Consider the following 25,686-nt stretch of genomic DNA (forward strand, 5'->3'; position numbering starts at 1 on the left):
ATTTACAATTTTTTAATCACATATTTTATCAACTTTTATCAAAATCGAAATATGATTTTAATTTCCATCAAGCATGTGTTTGTGATTTCAATATGCTCGAAAAAGTGATTTAACGTATAATGAACTAGTTATAAGAGCATTTCCAATATAATTTTATTTATAAAGAGCATTCTATATATAATAAAAAATATCTTTAAACTTTAGTAAAAATTTTATGCACTTCAACAATGAACATGTATTGATTTCTTCTCATATCTTATTTAACATAATTTTTTTATATGTTAATGAATTTAAATGTAATTTGAATAGTTTAAATTGTAGAGTATCGGGATTTGTAACTTATGAAATGTAACTATTGACACTTAAAAATAGAGCATTAGCCCTTGTTTGAGCCCCAGTACGAAAAAAAACTTTGACCATATTAAAAGTTTAATTTAAAAAAATTAAAATTTTGACCGTATTAAAAAACATTGACCGTATTAAACTTTAAATTGGCCTTTTAAATAAAAAATGATGCACAAAACATAACAAAAAAGAAATAACTAACAATTAAAAATATAGGCCAAACATGTAAAAATATTATTATTATTATTATTATTAAAATTAATAAAATTGCAAGTTTCAATACTATATATATATAGAGAGAGAGGGAGAGGGAGAGGGAGAGGGAGGGAGAGAGAGAGAGAGAGAGAGGTGGAGTTAGTCCTATTGCTTTTTCATATTCAAGTTTTGCCTTTTAAAAAATGTAATAGAGTAATATGATTTTCTTTGAAATATCATCCTTTTTTAAAACACATTGCATGCATCAATTTAATTTATTCAAAAATTTGTTTTTTCAAATGTATTAACATAAAACAAGATTTGAGTTCGTATGTTCAAATTTTCAAAAATGCATACGTATACATATTGTTAATTGTTCAAATGAGATACTATGATTTTTTTTTTTATTTTTTTATTTTTTTGAGAAAAGTTCTATGAAAAAGTTACATTCACATTTTCATTTTTTAAAAATAATTTGCACGCATCAATTTAATTGATTTAAATGTTTTTTTTTATGTATTAACATAAACGAGCACGTTTGCATATAGTTAATTGTTTAAATGAGATATTTCGACTTTTTATAAAAAAATGTGATAGAATGTCACTTTTTCATAAAATAGTGACATTGTATCACTTTTTCGCATTTTTCTTTTTTCAAAGGTTTTGCATGCATCAATTTAATTGATTTAAATTCTTTTTTCATCTGTATTAATATAAAACAAGATTTGAATTCTTAAGTTAAAATTTTCAAAAATGCATATGTATGGATATAGTTAAATACTCAAATGATATAATGTAAATTTTTTGATAAAAGTGACAGAATACCACTTTTTTCATATTCTCCTTTTTGTGAAGCACCTTGCATGTATCATTTTAATTGATCCAAGCTAATTTTTCATATATATTGACACAATTCATTTTCTCTCAAGTTCAACAATGCTATTTTCCAAAATGTTTCCAATCATAATAAAAAATCATTAAAAGGAACTTCAAAAATGTTAATTATTTACATTGTAAGGTTTAAACTAAATCTAATCACGAAATTCAAATAAACGTGAAATGGATAATGAACTATGATGATTAGAATTTGTAAGCGAGAGATTTTATGGTTGTTACTTTCATAACATAATCTTAAAATAATAGAATTGGAGAACCGATTAAAGGAGTCTAAAACATAAAAAAAATCTATTATTTTATTTGTGTATATTTGGAAAATTTTCTTGATCTTTCTTCTAGAACTTTCAATGTTGAAGTAACATCGATTTTTTTTTTTTTTTTTTTACGTCCAATTTTAATTAATTACCATTTAATCCAAGTTTATCAATTTTTCTAAAACCTACACCAAAATATAGGGCAGTAGTGTAAGTACCCTGTAGAAATCCTAGCCCACTGCCCGCCCGTTTTCTCCTACACACACACACACTCTCTCTCTCTCATACACTCAGTTCCCACAATCTACCTCGCAAAACCCTCGCAAAACCGCAAACGTGCAACATGAGTTTCGCATCGTACAAGATGATGCATTTGCCTACTGGCGTCGAGCACTGTGCCTCAGGCTTTATATCTCATTCCGCCGCTGATTTCACTTCCCAAATTCACCCGGTCTCCGCCGACGACCTGGACTCCGAATGGCTCACTTCCACCAAGCCCGCTGGCCCAATACCCAACCTCATCACAGCTGCCGCCAATGTTCTCGAAATCTACACTGTCAGATTGCAGGAAGATTCATCTTCACCTGTGGACTCCAAGAATCTGGCCGAACCCAAGCGCGGCGGTGTCTTAGCAGGGATTTCTGGGGCATCCCTTGAGCTAGTTTGCCATTACAGGTTTTTCAAAAGATATGTTTTTATGTTATTTTTGAGATCTTTTTCTCCTACCTGGCTAATTTGGGGATTGGTGTCATGCTCTTCATCAACTTCAATTCTCTATTGATATCGAACTTTAAAGTGGTGGTCCGAAAGGGGTACCCTAATTAATGGACAGGCGACGAGTATAATTAGTACTGAACTGGAATTGGAACNATGTATGTAATAAAAAGTTGGAAATGGATTATCTTTTGTTTTGAATCTTGATATTGGGAAATCTAGTCAGGTGAATGGTATATTTTGGATAATTCTTAAAATGGCAGCACATGAAATTCTGCCCTGTTTGAGCCCCATGAATTTGAAGAAATGTATTATGGAATAGTGATTGATGGAGAATGTGTGGTAAAAAAAGAAGGAAAAGTTTTTGATTTGTGTGCATTATTATTTTAATGAAAAATGTGTGGTTAAAAACGAGTACTATAGAAAAAATAACGGGAAAGAATGTAAAGTAAAGAGTGACAAATAGGGGCTATGTAATATGGACGTGTTCTCTTTCTGAATTTCTAGAAACATGTGCTAGTCATATTTGGAAATGAGTGTGCTACAAACTTATCTTCATCATTTTGTGGGAGCTTTTGTTATGTGGTGTAGGTTTCGTGGCAATGTGGAGTTGTTGGGTGTGTAACCTTGTAGAGACATCTTCAAGAGGCTACTTAAAAGTGAAATGCTTTCTATTTTAAAGAGTATTAATCCAAAAAATTTCGTTCCAAGATACTCTTCAAATTAACATTTTAAAATAGAGAGTGGGTTTGAATCTCCAAATTTGGAGAGTTAAACTCACTTTCTATAATTAAATGCATTAAAAAAATTTCTATTGTCGATGCTCTATATATTGACCCAACAAAATAGTATATACAAAGAAAATGGATGGGTATAATATAGTGATTTGGAAGGAAGTTGATGATAATAAAAGATAGGGAAAAATAATAAAACATATTGGGAGTAGTAAAATTAAGTTTTAAAAATAAAGAGGCTGTTAGCGTATTTAAAATCCTTTACTATGCTCCCTAAATAGTAGAATATGCTCTTTCAAATTAGAGTCTCTTGGAGATACATTATTAAAAAGTTTAGAACTGAATTATCTTTTATTTTGAATTTGATAATGGGAAATCTAGTTACGTGAATGGTATATTTTAGATAATCCTTAAACCGGCAGCACATGAAATTATTCTGGATTTCTAGAAACAGGCGATAGTCATATTTGGAAATGAGTGTACTACAAACATATCTTCAACATTTTGTGGGTGCTTTTGTTTTGTGGTGTAGGTTGCATGGCAATGTAGAGTCATTGGGAGTGTTACCTTCTGGAGGCATTGATGGTGGAAGGAAGAGAGATGCTATTATATTGACTTTTCAAGATGCAAAGATTTCAGTCTTGGAGTTTGATGATTCAATACATGGGCTTCGCACTAGGTGAGTTTTGATCTTGTTAATGTGCTTCGCCCACCCTCGGGTGGGAGCAAATTCATTTTTTGATTCACCGGTGGTGGCAATGCCTTTATTGCCTCTTGAGTATATCGCTCTTCCTCAATTTAGGTTGATTTGCATTCTGAACTGTTTTATGGGGGGATTAGAAAATGCTTGCAAGTCAGGAGCTTTGAATAATTACAAATTATAGTTGTGAAGAGAATGCATATCGTTTGACTTGTCTTGTTAATGTGAGTTATACTTCTGAGTCTGTTTAGATAGTTGAGACGTAAGACACCTACTTCCTATTGGATTAACATTCAATGGCCTTGATGCAATTAAAAATTCTTTTTGCTTCTAGTGCTGTTTATTTCACATCAGTCTTTTATGGATGCTACTATATCCTGTTATTACTTCTTATATGGATATATGTTTTCTTCAGTTCAATGCACTGTTTTGAGGGTCCAGACTGGCTGTACTTGAAAAGAGGCAGAGAATGTTTTTCAAGAGGTCCACTGGTGAAGGTTGATCCACAGGGTAGATGTGCCAGTGTTCTTGTTTATGGACTACAGATGATAATTCTCAAGGCAGCCGAGGTTTCGTTTTACTGTCGTGTCCTATTCTCCTTTCGTTTTCTTTTTTGGCATATATCAACATCTGTCTAGTTAGTTGAACATTTTGCATATTTATTTGCCTTAACTAGTACCTGTTAATTCAAAAGTAAGGTAGTATGACCAGAAGTAGCAAAGATGAGAAGATAAAACTTTCTTGATCATGTGTGTGGCACTTTTAGACTTGAACTGATCAAAGATGATAAGATTTACCTGTTTGTTAGAAGCAATGGTAAAAAATTTATAGATTTAAATTTAAAATACTAGACTAATAAAACTGAACTGTAATTATCTCTCCTGTGTCCTGGCTGTGCTCTGTCTGTATATGAGTATTTTGTCCCATCTATAGTTTTCTAATCTTTTTATGCTATGATTATTTGCAGTGCCTAAACGCACTTACATCTATTTGTGGAATATTATAAACTCTTATAGACACGATCACTCTACGAAACTGCAAAATATAAAGATAATTCTATCTAACCTGCTGTTTTATGGTTGTGCTGTGCCGTGGAATTTGCTTATGGACAGAGAGCTTACTCTGATGTCATAAATGGATTTTATTGTCCTGTTTGTGAGCCGGTAGGTGTCGAGCTAAGTGTGGTTGGGAGCTATGGGAATGATAATATGACTTCTAAAAGAACTTGCATAATAAAATTTAAGAGTTGAAGGTTAATAATTTTTTTTTTTACAATTGGTCATATTAATTTATATAGCATTATATACCCTGCAATAAGAGGCACACATAAGGACTTGTCTTTTATACTAGCATCTCTGCACTGATTGTATTTTTTGTTTGTAGTTTTCAATTAGAGCAACTGAAGGTTTAGGCAGTTGACAATAGTTAATATAGACCAACTGAATGCTAAACCCTGTTGTAGCATGTTTGCTATGTGATTTGTGACATATATGAGGTTTTTGAATTTTGCCAACTTCCAAGATTTATTTGTATTTTTCATATAGACGATGTTTGAATTTAATTATGATATTTTGATGTTAGGTCAGTTCTGGTTTAGTCAGCGAGCACAATGCATTTAGTTCAGGTGCTACTGTTGCTTCCCGAATCGAGTCATCGTATATTATTGGCCTACGAGATCTTGACATGAAGCATGTCAAAGACTTTATATTTATACACGGTGAGAACACTTAACTTTGTTTTCTTTAATCAGATCACTTAGTTGATTAAGTATGAGTTAAGGGCCCAACACGGATGCTCTTGCATGAGGACTATATTTGTTGTAATATGCACCTTACTGAAATTAGTGCTCCTAACTTGTACATATTGCACTTTAGTCAATTAAGATTTTTTCTTTGAAATACGTTTTTAAGTTCAGCATCAAATTGTCTTCCTGCAGCATCCTATGGCAGGCATGTTTGCTTTTTTGGGATTGTTAATCAATGTAGGATACCATCAAAAAGCATTTTCTATTGGCTCTGATGTCCTTACTCTGATTTATATGTGATTACTATGTACAGATTGCTGGTCCAATATAAGTGGAAGAAGTCAGTAGTAGTTGGTCTTTAAGAATTTTTCATGTAGAAAATGTTGTAAGCCACCCTACTGATGTCAAAGGTGCCTAAAATGTAAAACTTTATCAATTTGCTGAATTGTCTTGAAAGGTTTAGGCAGTTGACAATAGTTAATATAGACCAACTGAATGCTAAACCCTGTTGTAGCATGTTTGCTATGTGATTTGTGACATATATGAGGTTTTTGAATTTTGCCAACTTTCAAGATTTATTTGTATTTTTCATATAGACTATGTTTGAATTTAATTATGATATTTTGATGTTAGGTCAGTTCTGGTTTAGTCAGCGAGCACAATGCATTTAGTTCAGGTGCTACTGTTGCTTCCCGAATCGAGTCATCGTATATTATTGGCCTACGAGATCTTGACATGAAGCATGTCAAAGACTTTATATTTATACACGGTGAGAACACTTAACTTTGTTTTCTTTAATCAGATCACTTAGTTGATTAAGTATGAGTTAAGGGCCCAACACGGATGCTCTTGCATGAGGACTATATTTGTTGTAATATGCACCTTACTGAAATTAGTGCTCCTAACTTGTACATATTGCACTTTAGTCAATTAAGATTTTTTCTTTGAAATACGTTTTTAAGTTCAGCATCAAATTGTCTTCCTGCAGCATCCTATGGCAGGCATGTTTGCTTTTTTGGGATTGTTAATCAATGTAGGATACCATCAAAAAGCATTTTCTATTGGCTCTGATGTCCTTACTCTGATTTATATGTGATTACTATGTACAGATTGCTGGTCCAATATAAGTGGAAGAAGTCAGTAGTAGTTGGTCTTTAAGAATTTTTCATGTAGAAAATGTTGTAAGCCACCCTACTGATGTCAAAGGTGCCTAAAATGTAAAACTTTATCAATTTGCTGAATTGTCTTGAAAAAGAAATTCTGCTTTCTGGCTGTGTTATAGGGAAAAGTAATTGTTCCGTTTCAAGTTCTTGCATTCTCACTCCTTTTTTTGATTTTGAAATGATATAGTTCCTAAATTCAGGCTACTAAAATGTGTGATGGATCTTCCATATTGACCATAAGACACAAATCATTTACAGGTTACATTGAGCCTGTCATGGTTATCCTACATGAACGAGAGCTTACTTGGGCTGGACGTGTCTCATGGAAGCATCATACCTGTACAATTTCTGCACTTAGCATCAGCACAACTTTGAAGCAGCATCCACTCATATGGTCGGCAACTGTAAGTTGTAATTTCAATATAATTCTCTGATTAGCTTTCTCAGGATTATTAATTTGAAATGTCAAAGAGATCTTATAAGGGCCATTACTTGTTCCATCTAAGATATTTTTCCTTTAATATGAAGATTTCCATACCAGTCATTTTCATTATGGTGATGGATATTTTCTTGTCCTAGAGCTTAGAATTGAGTTTATATCTGTATACTGCAAACTGTATCTTCTCTTTCTTTACTATGGACATTAATAAAACTACTTTCCATCCCATTTTAGTCATGCGTTTTCTGATTTGATAGTGGAATTCTTATGAGTTTCTATGCTATAAGTACCATCAAATGCACTCTGTCGGTCTCTTTTCACAAAGTATTCCTATTACTCTGATTTATATGTGATTACTATGTACAGATTGCTGGTCCAATATAAGTGGAAGAAGTCAGTAGTAGTTGGTCTTTAAGATTTTTCATGTAGAAAATGTTGTAAGCCACCCTACTGATGTCAAAGGTGCCTAAAATGTAAAACTTTATCAATTTGCTGAATTGTCTTGACGGCACTTGACATATCAGTAGAAATCATCAAATCAATCAAAATCAGGGACAACATCAGAAGTCATAAATCTCTATTTTATCTTTGTCCATGGGACATTATCAATAACATGAAGAGAATTCCCCCTTTTTTTTTAATTGGGATGGGGACCATGCACTTTGACTAGGAAAATAATAATAATTAGCCCTTGCTTTCATTTCGTATGAGTCCCATATTTTTCTCCATGATGTTATAAAGATCAACTGTTGGCTAGGAATTACAAAATCCAGTAGATGCAAAAGGGCCAACATTATAACCTAATAATTTATGCTTTAGCATCAGCACAACTTTGAAGCAGCATCCACTCATATGGTCGGCAACTGTAAGTTGTAATTTCAATATAATTCTCTGATTAGTTTTCTCAGGATTTCTCATTAATTTGAAATGTCAAAGAGATCTTATAAGGGCCATTACTTGTTCCATCTAAGATATTTTTCCTTTAATATGAAGATTTCCATACCAGTCATTTTCATTATGGTGATGGATATTTTCTTGTCCTAGAGCTTAGAATTGAGTTTATATCTGTATACTGCAAACTGTATCTTCTCTTTCTTTACTATGGACATTAATAAAACTACTTTCCATCCCATTTTAGTCATGCGTTTTCTGATTTGATAGTGGAATTCTTATGAGTTTCTATGCTATAAGTACCATCAAATGCACTCTGTCGGTCTCTTTTCACAAAGTATTCCTAAAAAACAAGTATCATTTTGGATGTAGCTATTCTAGCCCTGGAGGTCCCTGAAGTGACAATCAAAGTTTGTTTTGGCACTTGACATATCAGTAGAAATCATCAAATCAATCAAAATCAGGGACAACATCAGAAGTCATAAATCTCTATTTTATCTTTGTCCATGGGACATTATCAATAACATGAAGAAAATTCCCCCCTTTTTTTTAATTGGGATGGGGACCATGCACTTTGACTAGGAAAAGAATAATAATTAGCCCTTGCTTTCATTTCGTATGAGTCCCATATTTTTCTCCATGATGTTATAAAGATCAACTGTTGGCTAGGAATTACAAAATTCAGTAGATGCAAAAGGGCCAACATTATAACCTAATAATTTATGCTCCTTGAACAAAATGACAATCTTGTTTACAGCAATGTTATCTTTTTGTTGTAGGAAACTGAAAAATCTTTCATTGAAAGCATATTCTTTTTGACAAGCAAACGTTTCTTCATTTGAGCTGAAACTGATCGTCAATTAAATTTTTGTGGAAATATTCTTTCACTACAATATTGTAAGATGCTACTTGGTATGTGCTGAAACCAAGTATACAGGATATTTTCTTGTCCTAGAGCTTAGAATTGAGTTTATATCTGTATACTGCAAACTGTATCTTCTCTTTCTTTACTATGGACATTAATAAAACTACTTTCCATCCCATTTTAGTCATGCGTTTTCTGATTTGATAGTGGAATTCTTATGAGTTTCTATGCTATAAGTACCATCAAATGCACTCTGTCGGTCTCTTTTCACAAAGTATTCCTAAAAAACAAGTATCATTTTGGATGTAGCTATTCTAGCCCTGGAGGTCCCTGAAGTGACAATCAAAGTTTGTTTTGGCACTTGACATATCAGTAGAAATCATCAAATCAATCAAAATCAGGGACAACATCAGAAGTCATAAATCTCTATTTTATCTTTGTCCATGGGACATTATCAATAACATGAAGAAAATTCCCCCCTTTTTTTTAATTGGGATGGGGACCATGCACTTTGACTAGGAAAAGAATAATAATTAGCCCTTGCTTTCATTTCGTATGAGTCCCATATTTTTCTCCATGATGTTATAAAGATCAACTGTTGGCTAGGAATTACAAAATTCAGTAGATGCAAAAGGGCCAACATTATAACCTAATAATTTATGCTCCTTGAACAAAATGACAATCTTGTTTACAGCAATGTTATCTTTTTGTTGTAGGAAACTGAAAAATCTTTCATTGAAAGCATATTCTTTTTGACAAGCAAACGTTTCTTAATTTGAGCTGAAACTGATCGTCAATTAAATTTTTGTGGAAATATTCTTTCACTACAATATTGTAAGATGCTACTTGGCATGTGCTGAAACCAAGTATACGCTGGATTTTATAGTTCTTTTCTATTTTTAATTAGTGAAGGTATGGTTTCAATGTATTGAGGGATTGCAACCTTTGGAATACAGTTCTTGTATGCACAAAGTAAGCTAAAATGTTGGAAAACGTATGTTTGGCCCCCATTTTTTCAAAAAATTTAATTTTTTCAAAAATCATTTTCAACCATACATTCTTCCATAAAGTAATTTTATACATAAATTGAAAACTTTTCCTTATTTTTTAACTACACGTTCTCCTAAAAATCACTATTCAACAACACATTTTCTTACAATAATGGGGCTCAACAAGGGATTATTCTAAAACTACGTCCAAATATTCATGTAATCTAAGTTACTATGTTTAATTTTGGTCTGGATTTGGGTATTCAATGGCTTCAAGTATTGAATATTTGAATTCATATATTATCTTTTGTAGCTAAAAATCAGGATGCAAACTGGCCTTTATTGTGGAATTATTTAAGTTGTGGAAGACTTCATGTGAAATATGTTCGTTTTTTCTGTTTGATGTTTCAGAGTCTCCCTCATGATGCATACAAGCTCCTTGCAGTGCCATCTCCCATTGGTGGAGTTCTTATAATTGGTGCGAATACAATTCATTATCATAGTCAGGTTTGGCTCCTTGAAGTGCTGAAATTTTCCACTTCTACTCTGAATTGTCATTGGTTTTCTGTTGCTGCATGTCTTTCCTGCTCTTGATTTATTGATATTTTAATTGGGCAGTCAGCATCGTGTGCATTAGCATTGAACAATTTTGCAGTTCCTGTCAGTGGCAGGTGAGATGCAATGCCCCTCTCCTTTCTGCTCCTCTTCCTCCATACCAATATATTCAAGCGCACTCTCCTTTTCATCTGTTTTCAGGGTCTTCCTCTAAGAAGTTTATTTTGAGATTCTATACCAAATTATTACCACTTCTCTCTAACTGCTACTGCATCAGATTTTTTTAGCATACAATTATTTGAGTTTGTTTACCTAATATGTTACCATTTTTATAATATTTGGTTTAATTGTCTTAATGAGTTTCGGAGGAAGTCGGTTTTGTTTTGACTTTACTTGGAGGATTCTTTCCAGATAATGAAGGGATCAAAAGAACATCCTCTGAATTACATGCTATGCATATACATAATTAAGGGGTTGAATCTTAAGCCCGTGTTTGTTGCGCATTTTTGGAGAATGAAATGAGATTCTTGACTGTTGGAGCACACTGCTGAAGCCAACTGTAAGAGGCAAGTAAAAAATGTCATGCCATGTGGGGCCCTTCAACGGTGCTATTTCTTCTAAAATTGGAGGAAAAATGTGGCCGAAAAAGGGGCTAAATCTAGTTTAATATGGCTAATTGTTAACTGCTTCAGAGGACATTCCTATTAATTATTGTGGTTTCCTCTTTGTTGCTTATTGGAGAGCTTTTGACATTAAATACATCATGATTCTTTTATAGGACAGATTTTTTGTATTTTCCATTAGAACTCTGATGTTCTAGGTTGTTTTTTCTTTACAATTACCATAGCATATTTTAATGCATTAAGTTCTCTTATGTCCCTGTATATTGTATCTTGAGTGTAAATGAGTTTGCCCTTTTAAGGTGGTGGTGTTAACAAGGGTGTGTTATTTACTGCATTTTGGATAAATGTGATCTCTTAGCCTACCTTATTTGGTTAGTTAGTTCTAATGTGGATTGCTTTCCCTCATTCCAGTCCAGAGATGCCTAGATCTGGTTTTACTGTGGAGCTAGATGCTGCCAACGCAGCCTGGTTAACAAATGATGTTGCTATGTTCTCAACAAAATCTGGGGAACTGCTTTTACTGACTCTGGTTTACGATGGGAGGTTGGTGACTTGCTTTTTATTCATATATTTCTTTTTCTTCTTTTATCAGGACAGAATTTGGAACTTCTACTTTGTTGGGCATGCCCCTGATTGACTATACCCTGTAATAATGTTTGGTTTTATTTCTGTTTATTCTATGTTCTTAAAATTGAGAGTCATTTCATATATTTGGTTGTCCATGCAAGCCACCTTGTTGTTTTGACAACAAAAACAATTGCAAAAAACTTTGATCATATATTGTTTTGGAAAGGTTGAGATGTAGAAATGCTTTTAGGGTTCTTTGCTGCTGCATTATCTTTCTGGCATTTGGACCTTCTCCAGAATAGTCCCCTTTCACATGCTTTGGCATATAAAAGATCTTTTGTTTTACTTAGTCTGCAAGTCCTTAGTTTGTTTCCAAAATTCTTGCTACTTAATCTTTCAAGTAAAACTTCGGTTCTGTTGCACAAGTATGTTTTCTTTCTAAACCCTTAGTTGCTCAACTTACTTGTCTTGTGACTGCTTGTAAAATGTCAACAAACGAACTGTTACACTGCACCCAACTTTTTGAAGATTTTGAATTCCATGTGATAAAGCATTTGGGATTTTTATACCATAGATGTACTGAATGCATTGGCTGAGGTAAGGACATGATGCACAATGTTTCTGTCCCGACTCCTGCTTGCATCTTTTTCTTTACGGAAATTCTAGGACGTAAACTCAAAACTCTGCTTAGCAACTAATAGATGAAATGCATACATCAGTGATCAAGAATGAATGAATTTCTTACTGTTCTTGCTAAGTTGCTAACAAAATGCTGTGCTATATGTGGTTTCAAACTTCTGAATCTGGGTCGCAGTTTTGTTGAATGGTTTCAAGGTGTTTAAACAGTAAATCTTTCCTTGGTTTCTGGAAAATACTCAGCCGCATCCAACACTGGATTTCACAATGGACACATTTTAGAAATTGAAGTTGTCGTCTCAGGATCTCGAGTGGCTAACTTAATTTTTGGACATTTGATTATTATGTTACGATGACTGTATCCAAGCTTGGATACGTATCGGATACAGGTGCGTTATAAGTTTACAAGTAGGTGCTTCTTAGAGATAAATTTCCTTAAAACTGGCAGTCACAGGTAAATCATGGTTAGAGATCCACCGGTTGTTTGTTTACTAAAGCATTCAATTATGTATGTCCATCTTTCATACTTCCATTATTTATTTGATCCATTGTTATTTATTTGATCCATTGTTCACACCCTCTTATTGGCTTTAATAAACCATGAAAGGAAATTCTGCTTTATGAGATGTATATTTATTTGTATCTTTCCTTGCAGAATTGTTCAAAAACTCGATCTTTCGAAGTCAAGAGCTTCAGTACTTACTTCAGTGAGATATATTCTGAATTCCTTGTGCGATTTCTGTTGCACATTAGAAGCTATTCTTTTATATTTGCCGATCATTGTATTTATTCTTCTCCTCTGTTTATGCATAGGAAATCACAACTGTCGGAAACTCGTTATTTTTCTTGGGCAGTAGTTTGGGTGATAGTCTGCTTGTGCAATATAATTCTGGAGTAGGAGCCCCACCAGTGACTCCTGGAGTGAAGGAAGAGGCGTGTATTACTTTTATTTGTTCTAGAGCTTTTTGCCAATGAATTTCCTGTTTTGACAATTTTGACTATTTCTGTATTGGCTTATTACTACCATCTTTGCAGCTTTTTAAAGGAAATTATGTACATCTTTGTTTTTTGATTTAAAAGTTTTGCGCGTGTTAGGTGACTGAAAACTTGGTGTATATTGCTTCTTTTTTTTTTTAGGTTGAAGATATAGAAAGCGAGGCTCCTTTTGCAAAGAGGTTGAGAAGGTCTTCCTCTGATGCCTTGCAGGATATTGTAAGTGGCGAGGAGCTTTCTTTATATGGCGCAGGTCCGAATAATTCAGAGACTGCACAGGTTGATACATCATCTTCAGACATTGCTGGTCTTCATCTTTAGCCATTCGTAGCTTTCATTGGCATTTGATATTATGATATAGATCAGTTACATGAATCTGATGGTTTTCTTTTCTGTCAATGCCTCGTTTTTTGTGATCCATGCAGAAAACTTTCACTTTTGCAGTCAGGGATTCATTGGTTAATGTTGGTCCCTTGAAGGACTTTTCTCAAGGTTTGAGAACTAATGCTGATCCTAATGCTACAGGAATTGCAAAGCAAAGTAATTATGAACTGGTCAGTTCTAATTTATTTTCTAAACTTAAATAATGCTGTAGTTAACTTGGTTATGTGTCTTCGTCTATGGATAGATAGTTTAAGAACTAGTGTGCTGACTACTGCTTCGCGGAAGTTTTAATCCTTTAATTTGTCTTGTCATTCATCTTCTAGTATTATTTACTAAATTGATCTTGCAAACTTATAATCCTGTTATTTCAAATCATTCAGGTCATACATATTTATATCATGTATTTGAAATTTTCTTCAGGTGTGCTGTTCTGGCCATGGAAAGAATGGTGCACTCTCTGTGCTTCAGCAATCAGTCCGCCCAGAAACAATAACTCAAGTGCGTCTGGACTTTAATGCTTTTTACATGATTGTACATTCATGGTCCATTCCAATATTCATATATTATTTTGCTGATTTTTATCTAGTTTTTCTCCTTTTGTGGATGTTATGAAGCGTTTTTTAATCAATTTGTGAATACCCCCACTTAATATTAATAAGAATGCCATCATCTGGTATTTAAGTACGATAATTTTATGAACAAATTTCTGGTTCTTTCTCTCCATTGCTTTTGACCAGCATGTTTAATGTTCTCTATGTGAATAAATATTCATGGCCTGTTCCAATTCATATACATTCTTGCTGCTTTTTATCAAGTTTTTCTCTTCTGTGGAGTTGTGGTGAATTGTTTTTATTGTCAATTTATGAATACCACCACATAATATTAAGCCCCTATTTGCTGTAGCTAAAAATCTATTTTTTTTAGTAGATTTTGATTAAATTGATGAAATGTGGTTGAAAAGTTGTGGTGCAATGAAATGATCGATCAAAATTAATTGACTTTGACTTAAAAATTTTAATCCATATTTTAATCTACACCAAACAGGGGCTAATGTAAACTATATCATTTGGTAATAAAGTATGTTAAGTTTTATTTAAAGGAAAAAAGAGAGAACAAATTTCTGGTTCTTTCTCTAAGAGCAAGCAAAAAAAATTATATTTCTGACTCTTGCTGCCTTTGCTCTCAACACTCCCAGTAGAATCAGTATCAGTGACAGAACGATGTCAAAATAATTATGGTTGATGCTCTTTTATTACTTTCTTTGTATCCAGAATTGAATGTCCTTTTTTGATTTGGTGGTCAAATATGCTACATTTTAAGACACTATTACACATGTTCTTTTCCCGTTTTAGTTGATAAAGTTTCTAGTTCTTCTTGGATGGAAATTTCTATTTTGAGCCATGTATTCGATATAATCTTCTGATATTAGATAGCACGGTTATTTCTCTTTCCTTTTGATGAATTAATTTGTTTTAGTTTATAAAGCTTCTAGATCATCTTGTTCTCTTTATTCTTTAATTTGTATTCTATTATTGTCTTGGAAATCAATGAAATGTCTCTACTTTTGCTGATAATAAGTAGCAGTGTAGTACTAGTTTTTTCTTTCCATCTTAGTAAAATATAGTTATTACGTGCAAATATGTTTAGGTTCCCTGAGGTTGCACTCTCTGGCATTTCAGTGTATCATCTTTGGTCAAGAAACTTATTTTATATTTTTCAATAATTTTGAAGCCAATTGACTTGGATGGATCCTGAACTTTGTACATTAGAATTTGAAGTTCTCTGGAACATTTATCTTGTGCAGGTCATGTAACTTTTGAGCAGTTTTTTGATTTATATATCATAAACGTACTTTATAATCCTGATGCTTTTTATTTGTTAAGGAATCATTACCTGGTTGCAAGGGGATTTGGACTGTTTACCACAAGAATTCACGCAGTGATTCTTTGAAGATGGCAGCTGATGAAGATGAATATCATGCATATTTAATCATTAGTTTGGAGAATCGTACTATGGTGATCTCATTTATATTTCCCTATTCATCATAATCTTCTTACTAGATTTCATCGGTGAAACTCCTTTTATCATGGACTAGCTTTTTTATTTTGCTTGTGAAGTTTGAGAACTTTTTTCTTCCTTTGCTATAGGTGCTTCAAACAGCTAATAATCTCGAGGAGGTAACAGAAAATGTTGACTACTATGTGCAAGGTAGTACAGTTGCTGCAGGAAATTTATTCGGAAGGTATTCTTTTCGTTTTCCTTTGCCAGCTTGTAATATGTTTTTGGCTTATGGGGTTTCTGATTTTCAGTTGACCTTTAACTTCCACTCTCTATTTGACTTTTTCCTAGTACTATTTATGAATTTGTTTTGTTATGGTTCCTATGTTTTAATTTCTTTATTATTGTGCTCCTTCAATCTCAATAGTTTGGGAAAGAATAGATTATTGTATAATTCTATGGAAAACGGGTACATCGTGGAACATATCAAATGGAAGTAGGCATTCAAATTGAAACAAGGGTACTGCTAGATTAGGGTTCTGGCTTTCAAACGAATGGAATTGTTTCTGCTTAGATACGCTCAAACTTGGACATGAGGTTTTATAAAACCCCAATGGGGGGGGGGGGGGGGGGGGGGGGGGAATGAGTTTTGGGCCATTTGCATCTCATGGGTGGCTTGGGCCCTCAATATGCTGATCCTGATCTTTGGCCATGCCAGGCGAGCCAAGCCTGGCTTGTGGGCTTTGTGAGCCAGCTCACGTATTTAATTTTGTTAGTGCATTGATACGAGATTATATTTCTCATTTCTTACAGCTACATCTCTGGACTGTTGTGACTTATTTAGGCAAATTCACTCTCATTATTGACGGAATAGAATTCTTGTGAGTTGTGATGTATTCATAATTTGGAATCATAAGATGATAATGGCGTTTGACAACTTTTTAGATACTCTGTCAGTTCAGTTTCAGCTGCATCATGGTGTTCTCTTTCCTTGATTTCGAATATTTGAATAAGTGCCAATACTTAATTATGTAGAATAATTTTATTTCTTGAAGATATTTATAAATTTTATCTTTCAGACGTCGAGTTATCCAAGTCTTTGCTCGTGGTGCTCGGATCCTTGATGGTGGTTTTATGACTCAAGATTTGCTCTTTAAATCATCCTACTTAGAAGTTGGTGCAGGTTCTGAAGGCACAGTAGTTTCGTCAGTTTCTATTGCCGATCCATACGTGTTACTGAGAATGATTGATGGAAGTATTCAGCTTCTTGTTGGAGGTATTTCTTTTAGCCAATATAGTTTAGTTGGCTGTTATTTGTGTCAATAGAATAGAGGCAGGACCATCGAACGGAAGTCTGTAAATTTGTTATGTACTACTTAAAGACGTATGTTCTTGTCATTTTATTTAGGATTTTCAATGCTCATGTACATCCACTCTTGTTTTTGCTCTTTGGATTCATGCCTTTTGTTGGCCTTATGAAGCCAAATAATGTTGGCCTGTCATTCTGTCAAGTATAATGCAATTCAATTGTTTCCACGAGTAATAACGTTCAAAAATGGAAGGCTTAAGGGTGGGTGCTGAAATTGGTGGATCTCAACGTTTAAATAACTACTGGGGGATACATTAGTGGTAGTTAACAAACCATAGTTTGTTAACTCGACGGCCCAATGAGGCTTGTGTCTCACATTTGATTGTACAGTTGACGATTTAAACTTTACCTCTATTCTCACTGGGAATTTTGGCTACCTTAAGAGGGGTCTTAAATTTGGCCATCTGTTTTCAAGCATTTCAACTTGTTAAACTCTATATTCTCTCAGTTTTGGATTGGTTCTTATATCTGTGCCATTGGTTTTGTTCTTGTAGATCCATCTGCTTGCTCTGTTTCAATTATGATTCCGCCAGTATTCGAAAGCTCGAAGAAGTTGGTATCTTCTTGTACACTCTATCATGATAAAGGGCCTGAGCCGTGGCTCCGAAAGACGAGTACTGATGCTTGGCTTTCCACTGGCATGGGGGAGGCTATTGATGGGGCTGATGGTATAACCCATGATCAGGGTGATATATACTGTGTTGTTTGTTATGAAAGTGGAGCTCTTGAAATATTTGATGTGCCTAATTTCAGCAGTGTTTTTTCAGTGGATAAGTTTGTATCTGGAAAGACACACATTATAGATACCTTATTCCATGACCCAGCCAATAATCATGTAAAACCCACTAAAAAGGAATCTGAAGATGTTATCCACGACAAGAATGAAAACAGTCACAGTATCAAGGTTGTGGAGTTGGCCATGCAGAGATGGGAGTCACAACATAGCCGTCCTTTTCTATTTGGTGTATTGTCTGATGGAACCATTCTATGTTACCATGCTTATGTATATGAAGTGTCAGAAAGTGCTTCCAAAGTAGAGGATGTTTCTTCTCAGAGTATGGATCTTAGTGGTGTAAATGCATCTAGGCTTAGAAATTTAAGATTTGTCCGAGTCCCCTTGGACACATATGCAAAAGAGGAGACATCCTCTGAAACTTCATCCCAACGCATTACTTTTTTCAAGAATGTTGGTGGTTTACAAGGTTTATTCTTCTCTGGATCATGTCCTGCTTGGTTCATGATGTTTAGAGAACGGCTTCGTATCCATCCACAGGTTAGTATTTCAGCCAATCAGAGTAAGTTTCTGTATAAAAGCAATAAGTATACTCTAAAACCTTGGTGCTATCTACTTAATACACATTCGTGATTAACTTATAATTTATGAAATTCCGATAAGCACTCCCTCATCGATGTCCATTTCAGGTGTGTGATGGACCTATAGTTGCCTTCACTGTCCTTCACAACGTGAACTGCAATCATGGATTTATCTATGTAACCTTGCAGGTTAAATGATTGGTTAATTTTGTTTACCTCTGCCCTTTCTGATGTATTATTATTGATTTCTATATTTTCCTTCTTTCAGGGTGCCTTGAAAATTTGTCAACTTCCATCTTCATTATCCTATGACAACTATTGGCCAGTGCAGAAGGTAGTCGTTCATTTGTTTTATTCTTTCTATTTTGTTCTCAAGTTAATTGAGTACATCAACTTTATTTATCTTTGATGTGCTTATGTACAATGTCCTTTTTGTGGGGGTGGGGATGATGATGGTGGTGGCGGCGGCGGCAGATATCACTGAAGGGGACTCCACATCAAGTTACTTATTTCGCTGAGAAGAATTTATACCCGCTTATAGTTTCAGTTCCAGTAAGTGCATTCCTTTTGGCATATCAGTAATTTTTCACTTATTTTGTTAAACGAATGCAAGAATACACCCTATGTCAGAAATGGTGCCATTAGGAGCTGCATGGACCACAAGAATCAGTCATTCAATCTGGACAAAGTCCAAGTATTTATTTTACTATGATCTTGTCCTTAATGAACTCCACTATCACATTTCACAACTCTGCTGCTTCATGCTGTCATCTAGCTGAATGGGAATGAAATTTAAAGTACAAGATTGGGTCTAATGAATGCGGGATCCTTCATTCTTTCCCTGCAGGTTCTCAAGCCATTGAATCAAGTCATCTCGTCTCTGATTGACCAAGAAGCTGGCAATCAATTTGAGCATGATAATATGATTTTTGAAGGAACCTATCCTGTAGAAGAATTTGAAGTCCGGATTATGGAACCAGAAAAATCCAGTGGACCATGGAAAACAAGGGCTACGATTCCCATGCAAAGTTCTGAAAATGCTCTAACCGTACGGGTTGTTACATTATTTGTAAGTTTTACTTTGAGCTTAAACTTCTTTTAGTCTTATGCCCTTGTTCTTTTTATCGTTCATTGGTAAGTACACTGGTTTAGCATTTCATACCCTATAAAGAATACAAAAGTGATCTGTTCATTCATAATTTTCCATGTGTTATCTACATTCATAGAATACCTCAACACAAGGAAATGAAACACTTTTGGCAATTGGGACTGCTTATGTGCAAGGGGAAGATGTAGCCGCCAGAGGGCGTGTGCTCTTATATTCTGTTGAAAGTTCTGACAATGCTCAAGCCTCGGTAACCTGCTATTTTCAATTTTCCTTTCTGAGACTAAATTAGTTTACTAGACATCCAACATTTTACCAAGCGGATTACGTTTCGTCTACTGTTTAAGAAAGATTTGATTTGTAGAATGTAATCATGCTCAATTTATGTTATTCCTTCCAGGTAATAGAAGTTTACTCCAAGGAGTTGAAAGGTGCTATATCTGCTCTTGCATCACTTCAAGGTCATCTGTTGATTGCTTCAGGTCCTAAGATTATTTTACACAAGTGGACTGGTTCTGAGTTGACTGGTGTTGCCTTCTATGACGTTCCACCTCTTTATGTCGTGAGCTTAAATATTGTACGTACATTTTTAGGTTACCTGTTATAACTTTCCGCCCTATGGTTTGCCTGCTTAAATTTGTAGTCGGGATACAACTTTCTCAAGGTATAATAAAGTGACATAACTAACACATTTTTTTTTGAAAGCCTCGAATCACACTTTTTGCTTCGAATTCCAATTCCTAGATATTATTGCTTCATTTTAGTTCACAAGGTTTGGCTCTTTTTTTGGGAGAGCATATTGTTTGAACATTTCTTACATTAGCTTTTCTTTGTCTCAATTTAATCATGCTTTGCTACTTTCTGCTTGTATTAACTGATTAAATTCTTGGATCTTTTGTCTCCTTAGATTTTAGTTTGTGAAGCTTATTGTTTGATCAAATTCCACTGATTATTTTATATCCCTAGCACCTATTAGTTTCAATTTTTATGGTTATATTTCTATTCGTTCATTTTTTCATATTCTTCCTTTCTAAGATATATATGTTAAATCAGTTTACTTTGATCAGTCATGGTTATTTTCCTAAGATCCTTCGCAGGTTAAAAATTTCATTCTTGTTGGTGATATTCACAAAAGCATATACTTCCTTAGTTGGAAGGAACAGGGTTCTCAACTTAATTTATTGGCGAAGGATTTTGGATCACTTGATTGTTTAGCAACCGAGTTTTTGATCGATGGAAGCACACTCAGTCTGACAGTTTCAGATGATCAGAAGAATGTCCAGGTTAGCACCTGTCTGTTGTGTGAACTGTGGAATCTGTGAGCTTTAGTGGTTTTCTTGAAAAATTGTTGTGGTGGCTAAGCTTAATTTTCTTGTAGGAGTGAAAAGTTCTCCTATTGAAAAGGATCCAAAATAAAAACGTTGATTTGGTTTCTTAAAACAAAAATATAGTGTTCCTTGACACCATATGCTATAGTGTTACTTAGCATAAAACTATTTGAGTGACCTTTTTTTTTTTTTTTTTTTTTAAAAACAAACTCAAACCACTTTATTAAGAGATATCGCCCCCAACTGTAGGCTAGATAAACAATGGAGTGCAATCAATCCAATTAAAAGAAATTGTAGTAGTGGTAGCAAAGAAAGCAAGCTTATGAGCCACTATGTTCTCCATGCAGGGTGCATAGCAACAAGAGCCAACACCTAGTATTTATTTATTTATTTTGGGAAATAGCATCAGAGGTCCCCCAACGTTTTCATTAGAATAGCATTTAGAGCCCCCAAACAATTTTTCTTGGCATTTTGGTCCCTAAAATTCCATTTTTCTAGCACTTGCTCCCTGCAGATAGATCTGCCCATTTACATAGCTGCGTGATTGGCTTGTTACATACTGTCTAAAGGGTACAAATGGAAAAACACATATTGTTTCAATGAAAAATATAAGTAAAAAAGAAAAGGCAAAAAATAGTCCAACTTCTTTCTCACCTCGTAATATTAATTGCACCATAAATAATATTAAATTATATGCATTCATGTCATCTCCAATATAATTAATTGCTGTAGAAGAGCCACATTGTGTGACTTACAGTCAGATTGACCGTAAATCTGGATGTTTGTATGTAAAATGTAGATATTCTATTATGCTCCAAAAATGTCGGAAAGCTGGAAAGGACAAAAACTTCTTTCAAGGGCTGAGTTTCATGTTGGTGCCCACATCACTAAGTTCTTGCGGTTGCAGCTGCTTCCCACATCATCTGATCGAACCGCTCCTGGCTCGGATAAGACAAATCGCTTTGGCTTACTATTTGGCACCCTGGATGGCAGCATTGGCTGTATTGCACCTCTTGATGAACTCACTTTTCGCAGGCTTCAGTCACTGCAGAAAAAACTTGTAGATGCTGTTCCCCATGTTGCTGGGCTAAATCCAAGATCTTTTCGCCACTTTCGTTCAAATGGAAAGGCACATCGACCTGGTCCTGACAGCATTGTTGATTGTGAGCTGCTCTCTCAGTAAGTACTTTTGCTTACCCTGACATACCCACAGAAATAGCGTGCTTTGTGTTTTTTTTTTCTGATCGGTAAATGTAAATTTGTATTGGTCAAAATTTTTATACGGGTACTGGCATACCCAGGCTTACAAAAGTGACTTTACAAACGATATAAGCTGTAAAGACCTAAAGTCCCATAGCTAATGAATTTTGAATCAAAACATGAGGTTACAATGAAAACATAACTTTGTATACATGTGTTTTGATATGTCTCATGATGCATTCCGGATGTGGCTTTAGATCTTTAAAAATCTTCCTATTCTGAGCTATCCATATGTGATATGTCGTGCAAGCAACTGCAATTCTCTTGGCTTTGCTTTGCCAAGACAACCCATAGCATCCTTTGTTTTTCTGGCTTCTGTTAGCTGCGACCCTGTAACCCTAAGGTATCAACAAATGCTATATGCGGCATTTGTTTTGCTCGTCTAATGGTAGTGTTTTTCTTTAGCTGGCCAAATGTCAAAACCACGATTTAAATATGATTCAGAATATTATGATATGTCAAAACTATAAGATGAAATGTTAAGAAGTTACGATTTGAACTCCTATAATATGCTGGTCAAGGTCCCTTTGTAAATGATAAATTTGTTCGCTAAATCTAAAGCGACCTTAATTCTGGAACGCACGCTTTAAAATTTATCTTGAGGTCAATGGATTAAAATAGTCTTGATTGCAAGAATGATGTTCTCATTTATGTAATCACTTGTGTGCTTGGGTAATGCTAGCACTTGGTAACTTTCTGCTTCACTTGTCCATGATTTTTTAATACTCATTTGGCTATATTTGTACACTTGGATCTAATACCTTCTATAGATGACACAAGAAAGTGCTGATAAATTTGTGTCGGTAGTTCACCAATGTTGCTTGAAAGTAACAAATTTGATGAGCGTATTAAAGTTTAGTTCACGATATGTGCATCTGCTCTATGTTAACGTGTTCCTGCTCTCCGTCTCTCTCCCCATTATATATATTTCTTTTTGGGTTTTACTACTTCGGTCTTTCATGCTGATATAATGTTATCATATCTTCTATGTACCCGCGATTTTTCAGATATGAGATGCTCTCTCTGGAAGAGCAGCTCGATATTGCTCATCAGATTGGAACAACACGAAAGCAGATCATGTCAAACTTGAACGACCTCACTCTCAGCACAAGCTTCTTATGAGGCACGACCGGACAAAGCGTTGCTCAATTAAGTGTGGTAGCATTTGGTGTCAACTGCAAAATTAGCGACGACCGAACTGCCCCCATCAGCCACTCTTTTCCTTTTTAAATGTTTGGAAGATATTTCTTGTAAGATGCGGTACATGTACCATAAACGAGCCTTTGTGATCAGTTGTGTTCAGGATAGGAGTTGATGAATCTTCAACATTGAGTTTCTTATTATATGTACATATGTAATTTTCTCGTTCTAAGGTAATTTCTGTATCAACTTGCTCGGGTACGGGTAGCGTAGAAAGTAATTTTTTAAAACTAAAAATCAGGAATTGATTTGAAAACTAGTTAAGTTACGATCAACAAAATGAATAATTTGCGACTAATAAACAATGAGGCCTCATAAAATGTGTGGTTTGTTATTAAATCTAAAATTGTGACCTACAATTTGTGTTTGTAATTGGTAATTAAGTTCATATCAATTAATTTGATAATTTGTGATCGGTAAATAAGTTTTGAATTAAATTTGCAATTGTGATTCACATTTTATGTTTTTGTCACTGTGTCGTTCTGTGATTTGTGATACGTACGTAATTGTGATAATAAATTATATATTATTTTGATCTACAATTGTGTCTTTATAAATGTGACTCTCTGTGATTGTGATCACAAATTATGTTTTATTGTGAGTGTAACTTGTTTAATTAAATTATAGGTCATAAAATTTTATCAAAGGTCACAAAATGTGACTACATAATTTTGAAAAAAAATAAAATCATAATTTTAGTACGACGGAGAGACAAAATGTGAAGTGTAAGAGAGAAATAAATATAAAGAGAGAAAGTCGAAGGGAAGAGAGAAATAATAATTAAATAATATATAGTAGAGAGAAAAGTGTGAGGTGTACGCGAGAGAATGAGAAAGTGTGAAGTTTGGGAGACAGAAAGTGTCGGATGATCGAAACAATATTTAAATGATACATATTAGAATATGATATTATTGATGAAAATATCTTAAATTAACTTATTTCAGAAAATCTTAAAAATATATATAATATATCACCTGATTTTTAAAATGTATTTATAAGTTTGTTAGAAGTGAAATCGTATATTTAAAGTATCATATTTATCTCTCTCTTGAGCGTAAAAAGAAGGTATCGAATTCCATATTGAAAAACTGCAACAACTGTAAAACTTTAGAGTTAGTAATTTAATACTATTAGTTTACCATAACTTGCTACCATTAACCTAAGGATAGCTTTAGCAAGCTGCCAAGCCCACGACACATGGCCTCGATCATGGCCTGCAAAGGTCACACTGGATGCTTGAGAGCTGCACTTTGATAGCTCCCGAAGTAGATCATGACTTAATCATGCAAATAATTGAAGTCAAGGGGTTGCAGTTCAGGTGCCAAATTAGGGATAGAGTAATGTTATTCGCAGTCGCTCATTAGGTATGTAATTATCAATTAGATAGGCTAATCTAAAACCTCTTAGTCCACTCAAAGGAGCCCGAATGACAATCGGCCCAAGCCCAAACAACGTCCTATGCACAAGCATGTGGCCCGTGAATTTTTTTTTAAAAAAAATTAAAACAAGATTGAAGAGAGAGAGAGAGAGAGAGAGAACAACATGAGATCCATATTTATCTAGACTCCCATTTTAGTGTTATGAAAATAAAATTTTCTTTTACCCTTTTTTTGAGTGACAAATTTGTTCACGTGATGTTCCTAGTTATCTATGCAATTTAGTTTGATTATACATGTTACAGTAGCTAAACTAAACATTTTTATTTAAGGAAAAATTTATTCAAAATTTCCAATACATACTCAAATGAATCATCAAATCTCGTTTAAAATTTTCCGTCAAACACACTTTCTACTTACAATTTTGGTAATGAATACCCTCTCATCGAGGTCATTGGGGAAATATTGCCGAAAGATCCACAACTACAAGTTGTGTTCCTTCGTGGAAATTTATTCAAGACTAAATGAAAGTTTACGCAATACAAAATATATGAGCGTATAGAGTTCTTAACATATTCGAGGTACATTACACATTATTCCTGATGATTTATAAAATAATTTGTCTTTATGAAAATTGGAAATACCTTTGGAACAGGAAGCTCTTTTTAAAAAAATTTATCAGATAAAAATTAAGATAACTTTTTTCAAAAACTCTTTTGCAAGAAGTAAAAGTAAAAGTCATGCCAAATGGGTTATAATTCTCATTCCTCAGCAAAAAGAAAACAACGAAATAACATTTTAAAGAATAAAAGTTACAATTTCGACATTCGAACAAAAGAAATCAATCCTTGAGTGTCTATGTCTCCACTCTTCAAAATAACCAGGGATGGATCCAAAATTAAATTCAAGATTGGGTTATAAAATTTCAAACCGGGCTACTAAATGAAAAAAAAAAATAAAATTTACACATTAAAAACTGGTTTTTTACCAAAAAAAATAAAAAAATACCTTAAAAAAAAGTTGTTGGGCCTGGGGGGGGGGGGGGGGG

The 25,686-nt window shown here is 34.2% G+C and overlaps 1 protein-coding gene across 4 annotated transcripts; it reads left to right on the forward strand.

Moving 5' to 3' along the window:
• The first annotated feature begins 1,931 nt into the window (after nt 1–1,931).
• LOC111406073 (cleavage and polyadenylation specificity factor subunit 1) lies at nt 1,932–23,447 on the forward strand. 4 transcript variants are annotated; one of them, XR_002704928.1, is made up of 26 exons: nt 1,932–2,366; nt 3,672–3,818; nt 4,255–4,408; nt 5,421–5,556; nt 7,005–7,150; nt 10,342–10,437; nt 10,549–10,601; nt 11,520–11,651; nt 12,967–13,018; nt 13,125–13,244; nt 13,449–13,583; nt 13,730–13,858; nt 14,109–14,186; nt 15,572–15,703; nt 15,836–15,930; nt 16,766–16,962; nt 17,550–18,328; nt 18,478–18,558; nt 18,638–18,703; nt 18,844–18,921; nt 19,217–19,438; nt 19,596–19,724; nt 19,875–20,051; nt 20,561–20,757; nt 21,602–21,981; nt 23,070–23,447. XR_002704928.1 is itself a non-coding variant. In XM_023035269.1 (26 exons), the coding sequence occupies exons 1-26, from the start codon at nt 2,035–2,037 to the stop codon at nt 23,182–23,184; spliced, it is 4,347 nt and encodes a 1,448-aa protein (XP_022891037.1). In that variant the 5' UTR covers nt 1,936–2,034; the 3' UTR covers nt 23,185–23,447. The 4 variants fall into 4 exon arrangements, 3 of the variants coding, with proteins under 3 accessions (XP_022891037.1, XP_022891039.1, XP_022891038.1); XM_023035269.1 differs by having other exon boundaries at nt 1,936–2,366; nt 20,572–20,757; XM_023035271.1 differs by lacking the exons at nt 1,932–2,366; nt 3,672–3,818 and having other exon boundaries at nt 4,277–4,408; nt 5,426–5,556; nt 20,572–20,757.
• Nucleotides 23,448–25,686: the final 2,239 nt, after the last annotated feature.

This window comes from Olea europaea, chromosome 12 (genome assembly GCF_002742605.1).
Source record: "Olea europaea var. sylvestris chromosome 12, O_europaea_v1, whole genome shotgun sequence".
NCBI classification, from domain to species: Eukaryota; Viridiplantae; Streptophyta; class Magnoliopsida; order Lamiales; family Oleaceae; genus Olea; species Olea europaea.

Bases quoted from the DNA above. Each gene is read 5' to 3' on its own strand.
- LOC111406073 (XM_023035269.1), top strand. From the start codon at position 2,035: ATGAGTTTCGCATCGTACAAGATGATGCATTTGCCTACTGGCGTCGAG. The intron at 5,557-7,004 runs GTGAGAACACTT...AATCATTTACAG, and splicing joins AGACTTTATATTTATACACG to GTTACATTGAGCCTGTCATG. The intron at 18,922-19,216 runs GTAAGTGCATTC...CTTTCCCTGCAG, and splicing joins CGCTTATAGTTTCAGTTCCA to GTTCTCAAGCCATTGAATCA.